The sequence below is a fragment of the Volvox carteri genome, assembly GCF_000143455.1.
Source record: "Volvox carteri f. nagariensis unplaced genomic scaffold VOLCAscaffold_64, whole genome shotgun sequence".
In the NCBI taxonomy this organism is placed as follows: Eukaryota; Viridiplantae; Chlorophyta; class Chlorophyceae; order Chlamydomonadales; family Volvocaceae; genus Volvox; species Volvox carteri.
This window is the reverse complement of record NW_003307607.1, coordinates 750,377-758,227: the sequence shown is the minus strand read 5'-3', so window position 1 is coordinate 758,227 and position 7,851 is coordinate 750,377. Positions and strand designations below refer to the sequence as shown.

The 7,851-nt window shown below is 57.1% G+C and overlaps 1 protein-coding gene across 1 annotated transcript in view; it reads left to right on the top strand.

The window, feature by feature from the left end:
- Positions 1-1,210: 1,210 nt before the first annotated feature.
- The window catches only part of VOLCADRAFT_97792 (uncharacterized protein), a gene marked incomplete at both ends in the record, with an annotated part of 18,061 nt that continues 11,420 nt past the window's right edge, over positions 1,211-7,851 (top strand). Inside the window, 9 exons of the mRNA XM_002956720.1 lie at positions 1,211-1,227; positions 1,733-1,901; positions 2,021-2,162; positions 3,375-4,722; positions 5,381-5,430; positions 5,499-5,689; positions 5,955-6,140; positions 6,742-6,933; positions 7,469-7,598. Of these exons, the coding sequence (XP_002956766.1) occupies positions 1,211-1,227; positions 1,733-1,901; positions 2,021-2,162; positions 3,375-4,722; positions 5,381-5,430; positions 5,499-5,689; positions 5,955-6,140; positions 6,742-6,933; positions 7,469-7,598 (2,425 nt within the window). The remainder of the gene's footprint in view (positions 1,228-1,732; positions 1,902-2,020; positions 2,163-3,374; positions 4,723-5,380; positions 5,431-5,498; positions 5,690-5,954; positions 6,141-6,741; positions 6,934-7,468; positions 7,599-7,851) is intronic.

Here is a 7,851-nt window from a genome sequence, read left to right as displayed (position 1 = left end):
GATTCGTGTTCTTCATAAGCTAAGCCTGACCCGTAGCTTCTAATCCAGCCTGGTCAAACAACAGCGGCGGCGCATCCCTTTCCCGCTATTTTAAAACTGGGTCCGGTCTCTCCCATGCCTTTGATATAACAGAACTTGCGGCGGCTGGCTGTGCCTACAGTCTGACCGCGCGGAGCAATAGCTGGCGTCTGTTACTCACCGCATCGGCCCCCTCCGGGTAACTAGGTGCTCCGCCATTCTGGTGTCCTCCTTCGTCCCGCTGTTGGAGGATGTCCTCCAAGCCTTCTTGGCCTCCGCCGCGCGATTGCTCGCGCTCTGCCATCACTTCGCTGTTACTGGCGACCGATATGCCAGCAACGTCAAATCGCCTTATCTACTTTACTATTGAGCTGGGTCCCGAATACAAAGTAAGTCACTATTTAAACAATTCAAAATCCCCAACAGACGACGTTCTGACTTGCGCTTGCTTGCACGGTTGACTGGCGAACTAGCGTTGTCTGGATTCAGCGCTTTGTTCCCAGCTAATCTTTGTAACGCACTACCGTATCAGTCACTGTCCTCTGGCCAATTCCGGTCTGCTCCTCCCGCGCCGCACTTGCCGTACTACACTACAGGACGAGCACTTAATCAACATGCACTGTGTAAAAGCTTCCTGGTTAACGTTACTATCAAGAAACGTTGGGGAGGGATTTAGCTCTAGGGTGATGAAAGTGAACCCTTGAAAGGCCCGCGCCAAGTTGTATCATCCCTTTAGATTTTCATATCGCATGGGCCTTACAAGTTGCTGGATGGAACCTTTCCCCGGTTCCAACCAGGACTGTTAAGATGTGTGTGGCGCATAGCCGCAGTAAGTCTGCGTTATTACTTCTGCAATCATTCACCTTTTAAGCGGAAATATGCGCCTTCTTTCTGCCACTGTGCAAGTATGTTTCTCACTCGTATGCTGGGCAACATAAGATAATATGAAAAAATCTCTCTACTGCAAGCTGCCGTTGCAGGCATAGCGCACCTAGCGAGGTTTAACATTATTGGACTGCTCGGTTTCTCTTTGTCTGACGTTTGCCAAATAATATTGTTGAAAAAGGCTGCTCTCTTGTAAGGTAGCCCAGCAGGCGCGGCTAGGTGCTTTGCGACCGCCACCTCGTTCTCCTATCCAGCACTCTTCAAGTAGCGCGTTCCTTACTGGTGGATCACTCTGCACGGTCATGCCATGCCAGGAGACATGAGGTGCGCCTCTAAGAGATTTGAGCACATCATGGCCATGTCTCGAGCTACACATGGAATACGCATGGAATTTTGCAACACTTCTGCACACTTGGTAGAACGTGATGTCCCAAGCTGCTTTAAAAAACTATCTTTTTCATGTATTGCGGGCAGTGGTCCATCCGGCTTCTCCACATTTTGTTGAGCCGCTTATTGCTGCCAATGCCCTACAGGAAGCTTCGACATACGAGCATAACAAATTGAAATCGTATTGGCCTTGCGATACAAGCCCGGGCGCCGGAGCCCTTGAGCTCCACCCGCAGCTGCAATGAGTCAGTTGCGAATCAGCTTGCACAACGGCAGCCTTTCCTGCGACACAAGACAGCCAATTGCCTGCTCCGAAGACAGCTTTTCTGCCGCGCGAGGCCTCGACGGCAGTGAAGTCCCGCTCCAGCGCCAGCAACAACAGCCGTCCACCCCCCCGCCGATCGCCACATGCACCAACACCCCTCCCATATCTCCCTCACAGCTTGCCCCTCCGAATTACCCTCCCGTACTGCCTGCAACAGTCCCCCAAGCCACATCCCAGCCGCCACGACATTCATACCAAGCACCACCGCCGCACCCCCAGCCGCACCATCACCTCCCCCAATGCCCACCTTTGCCGTGGCCTCATCGTCCCCATTCCCTTTCGGACGGTGCGGATACAGACCCACATCCCTCAAGACTACACCAGGAAGCCCCCCTACCTCCTCCACTACCGCCCACCCCGCTACCGCGGCAACCACCCCCCCACAGTCCCCCCCTCCTCCCCCAGAACTACACCACGGCAAATACCCACACGGCAGCCACCAGCGGCACAGCCCCGGGCTCTCCTACCGAGCCCAGTGGCCTGAGGGACCCAGCCAGCGCACCTGCAGCACAAGCACCCGCCGCCGCTGCCTTCCCTACCGGTCGCCGTCAGTGCAGTACCAGCAACCCCACCAACCCCACCAACCCCACTGCACCTGCCCGGGACTGGTCCGCACAGGGTTGTACTGCATGTGGGGCCCTGTTCACCACAGGCGCCATTGCAGTCGCCGCCGTCGCGGCCGCGGCAGCGCTCGTCACCTTTTTTCTGCCGTACATGTCTCCTTCGTCCTCGTCCAGCACCACCGCTTGGCAGCAGCAACAGCAGCAGCAACAGCAGCAGCAGGTGCTTTGCCTGGACTCTGGTAGCAGTAGCAGTAGCAGCAGCAGCCGCAGTAACAGCGGTGGCACCTTACAGGACGTGGTGTTGTTAGTGATGGTGATGGTGATGGTAATGGTGGCGGTGGTGGCCGTGGCGATTCTATTGAAATTTTTTGTGGCGAGGGAAGCGTACGACGGCGGCGGACACTTCGCCGTGCGATTGCTGTTGTCATCATTGCGGTCATTGCGTCGGATATCGTCATGGTGGCGGTTGGGGCGGTTGGGGCTGGGGGAAATGTTGTCTGTAAGGGGGGAGAGGGGGAAGAAGGATGGGCGGAATTTTGGGAGGAAGGGGGGGAGGAGACGTCGAGGCTGGTACTTGACGGCCTGGGTGCTGCGGCTACGGCGGCCGCTGTCGCCGACTGATGACGGTGATGACTATGTCGGCCAGGGAGATGAACATGGCCAACAGCAGGGACGTGCGGCTGTAGCTGTAGCTGTAGCTGCAGATATAGCGCCTGATAAAGTGGATTCCCTGCGCCAGGGCCACTCGGAACAGCAACATCTGCTACAGCCGCACCAAGGGGAGCGGTCGCCGCCGCCGCCGCAGCAGCAGCAGGAGGAGGGGCGCCAGGAGGAACGCAACCACCACCTGCGGCAACAGCAACAGCACCATCCTTACCATTACCAACAGCAGCAGCAGCAGCAGCAGCTCCTCGACTCGTATCGGCAGGGGGATAGCCGGATACAGCAACCCGCCACCGCACCTACTGTCGGTGCTACTGCTACTGCTGCTACTACTGCTGCTGATGGTAATGCTACTGCCACTGCTGCTGCTGCTACTGCTGCTGCTGCTGTTGATGATGATGATGGCCCAACAAAGGCTGAATTAGCAGTGGCAGCGCAGGCGACCGAGGCAGAGGCGGAGGCGGCTGAGCGGCGGGAGGGCACGATTCGTTCCCCGTTCACCACCAGAGGGGCCCGTGGTCCTAGTGGTGCAGATGCAGGTCACGACAGTGGAGCTGCTGCTGGTGCTGGTGCTGAGGCTGAGGCTGACGGTCGTCTCCTAGAGGTCGCACAGCAACATGTAAATCAGAACGGTCAGGGAGGTGAACGGAACTCTGGCTTTTCATCAAGGAGCGGCGCCGCCGCTGCCGTTCCTGCCGCCGCCGCGGCCCGGGGCGATGGCCGGCCAAGCAGCTACAGCCGCAGCACCGGCAGCAGCTTGTGGCGGTGGTGGTCCACGTGGACGTCGAGTCTGCCGGCGCGGTACCGCGGCGGCAGTAGCGGCTGTAGCCAGCATCCGTCGATTGTCCAGGATTGGGGCCTGCTGGGGACGCAGCTGAGACGGAGAGGTGACAACGAAGGCGGCGAACCGAGCGACGACGATGATGCGTGTGTCATTTGCGGCAGCGGCAACAGTTTTATATGTGGCGACGGCGGCGGCGGCGGCGGCGGCGGCGCGGTAGCTGTCGCCCTGGCATCGACAGGTGTACGAGCTGGAGAAGCTCAGAAGGGAGCTCGCGTCGCCACCGTCAATTACAGCAGCTCGTACGATGTCTCGTGCGACGCCAAATCTGCCGTACGCGAAGCCGATCCGGCGGTGGTGCTGTGCAGCATGAGTTCTGGAAAGGGAACTGCCGTACGGACTAATGGAGATGTCGCTGGATACGCGGAACCGGCAGCAGCAGCAGCAGCTATTGCTGCGGGCGCCGCTGCCGTCGGTGACCGTGCCGCCGCCGCCGTCCCAGTGCCGGCGGCATCGCCTGTATCCGCATGTACTGGATTCGACGGCAGCGGCCGTGACGATGTACGGCCGATCATGTCGTACACGTCACGGCTAGGACGGTTTGTTCTGCCTGGGCTTCATCTGCTCTGGCGACAAAAGAAGAATGCGCTAAATCGAACACCAGATACCGCCGCCGCCAGCGGCGGCGGCGTCAGCGGCGGCGGCGATGACAGCCAGCTTGCTAACGGTCACAAGGACACCCCCAGCTCCGCCACCGCAGCTGCCGCCGCCGCGGCATCTTCCAGAGAGTTGCCGGAGGCAAGTCGTCGCGCGTCGTACAACCAACTGTTGTACGGCGTTTCCAGTGCTGTGCGGCGTGTATCGTCGGCCACGGCGGCGATTTGCAGGTGCACCTTGAGGACACTCCTGATTTCCTTCGCGCCGCCGTCGTCGCTGCCGATGATGACATCAGCATCGGTGGCTGCGTGTCCGGCCGCGGTGCCGCCGCCGGCGGGCGGTACTGCCGGATTTTGGTTGTACGACAGAAGCGTTAACCTTTCCGCCGGAAGCCAGGGGCAAGCCAATAGCAATCTGGTTCTCACCAAGGCGAGTTGCGGTTGGTACGGGAAGGGCCGGGTTGGTTGGTTTGTTGATGTTGTTACAGGGTGGTTAAGCTTCACCAGTGGCCTCCTTCCCGAGGCAATTCCCTGCTCTCCCCTGCTAGAGGGGCACCCTAAGCCATTCACCCCATCCGACTTCAGAGTGTACTCTTTGAGTTTGGCAACTCACCACCAGCATCCAACCAAATCTAGCGGATCAACGGCGCGTCAACTTAGTTCCTGGTCGGCTCGCGAGATGATTTTATCACGTCCTACACCGTCCACAAGATGGGGGGCCACCTCCCATTTCAACACCTCTCAAACACCCCGAGAGGTCGGCAGGCGGATTTGAACCCAGACGCGCCGGGACGCGTCGGGAGCAGAAGCCAGGCCTTAACCTCTGCCAGCCGCCTGCCTGTTGTTTGTTGTTGGTTTGGTTGTTGATTGTTTCTGTTTGGATTAGCTCTTCTGCGTCCATCTGCCGTCTTGCTGTCTGATCTCCTTGTGTACGAGGAGCTTAGGTATGAGCTCCTCCTGCCTAACTGAACAGGATGCCGTACGGTTTCCGTACTCAATTTCCTCGCTAGCACATTGGGGTGATCTGCCCACGTTGTGTTTTTATTGTACGACACACGTAATGACGGCGGGCGACTGGCCCCCTTTTATAATACCCCAACAGGTGTCGGAAGGAGGGCCTCGAGGCGGCGGCGGCGGCGGCGACGGCGGCAGGTGGGGCATGACACATTCCGCGTCGAACACCTCCCTAACGGCGTTGCTGGAGGCCGCCGTTGCTGGAGTTGGAGGCGGTGGCCGCGGCGGCGGCGGCGGTGGCGGCGGAACCGCGGCAGAGCCGCCGACGTCAGCCGCCGCTGCCACCGCCGCCACCAAGGCCGGCGATGGCGGCAAAGATAGCGGCGCGTTGTGGGATTCTTTGGCTGCCCGCAAGGCGGCCTTCAGTGACTTGCCACAGAACGTCGGACGTGTGCAGGTGCGCGTGTTACATACATACATACTTACATACATACGTACTTACATACTTACCACCAAGACTTCACTTGTACGTGGTTTTGGGGCACGTACGTTTCCTCGGTTTGGGAAGTCTTGGCAGCCTATTTAGGAAATCTGGTCGCCGTCGCCGTCAGCGTGGATGTTCACCAACTTCCAACTAATCAATACAACCGCCAAGGTAGCCGCCAACTAACTAGCTAACCAATCAACCGCTTTTTAACCGGCGTTTCGCACCGCGACTCCAGGTTTTGTCGGTAGACGACGAGCCGGTCAACCAACAGGTAATGCGGGCGTTACTTTGGGCTGCGGAGTACGACGTCTTGGAGGCGCGAAACGGCGAGGATGCGCTGGAGATTATTCGTACTTGCGAGGTGTTGCCTGATTTGGTACTGCTTGACGTCACGTTGGGGGGCGCCGTCAGCGGCTTTGAGGTGCGTCCTATTTAGGCCCTGTGTGGGCAAGTAAGTGGGAGGTGGAGGGGAGGTTTGAGGGGGGAGGGGAGAGGGGAGGGGAGATTTCCTCGGGGCTTTTGGGCGCGAGGTGTTCTAAAAACACACTGCTACGCACCCCCTCTTTTGCTGTATTCATGGTGGCGCCACATGTTCTGTATGTATGTATGTATGTATGTATGTATGTATGTATGTATGTATGTATGTATGTATGTATGCATGTATGTATGTATGACTTAGATTACACTGTGGGCCGCGAGAGCCGGGGGCCGAAGCCGAAACACAGCGCAAGGGTCGGGAGCACACAGCACAAGTCGGTTAGTCTTGTGTGCTCCCGACCCCGACTCAGACTGCCAACACTCTACGCAGCCACTCCGCAGCCACTCCATCCGGGGATGGCGCTGCAGTGAAGACACCACGAAGGGCTCTCAGGTCCCGCTAGAGCGAGTCCACAAGTCTCAGCTAGGGCAAATGTATGTATGTATGTATGTATGTATGTATGTATGTATGTATGTATGTATGTATGTATGTATGCATGTATGTATGTATGTATGCTGTGTGTATGTGTTTTCTTGTCATCCAGGTGTGTTTGGAAATTCGTCGGGAATATTCCCCGGGGGAGCTGCCCGTGATTATGATCACTTGCTCCTCCCTGGAGGAAGATGTGATCCGGGGGTTGGCGGTTGGAGCCAACGACTACCTGATAAAACCGCTCCGGAACCTGGAGCTCATGGCGCGGATTAAAACACAGTTAGCCCTGAAACGCAGTATCCGGGTACGTGCGAACGTACTGGAGGGTTGGGTGTGGGGTCGGGGGTAAGTGTGGGTGTGGAGTTTGTGGCCTGTAGAAGTGCGTGTGTGTATGTATGTGTGTGTGTGTTCGTGCGTGTGCGCGTGGTACTGGCAGCGGAAGGCCGTGAATGGAGGAATGGTCAGGGTTGTGGATGGATTCATCGCCATAGACCGCGAAAATCGCAGCCCTAAAAACTTTAATTGAGGTTTGATGACACGTCTTCCTTTTCCCCCCAATTCATTTTTTTGGTTTCTTTTTTTTCGCCTCCTCCTCCTCCTCCTCCTCCTCCTCGTTGTTTCTCGCCCTTCTGCTCACTGTTTCAGCCACCACTGCATCGCCACCACCAATTTCAATCCACCCTCCCTTCCTACCCCTTAACTCTCGTCCGAAATTCAAGATCTCTCCAATCTGGTGTCGCATATCTCTTCGTCATAATCATTGTCCTTATCGCCATGTCACATTCTGAATGTCCTCACATCCCCCGCCGCCGTCTGTCACGCGCCATTCCCATACCCAGGTGGCGGCTGAGGCCCGAGTCAATCGCTCCCTGTTGGGTTCGATCCTGCCCGCCAACGTCATTCGACAATTGAAACAGGGCGTCACACTCATCGCTCAGTTTCATGAGGAAGTGACTATTCTGTTTTCAGGTACGGCACATTTCTCTGCACTGTGTTAATGGTGTAGGTACGACATGCATATATATATACACACACACACGTCATACGTGCATATATGTATACATATATACGTGCATATATGTATATATATATATATATATTTTGTTTCTCATTACATGCCTTTTTTTTCACGCCTCATATCTGCACACGTCGTTCATGCCACCCATACCAAAACCCTTCCCCCGCCCCTCCAACCCTCCAACCCTCCACCCCCCCCCCCCCC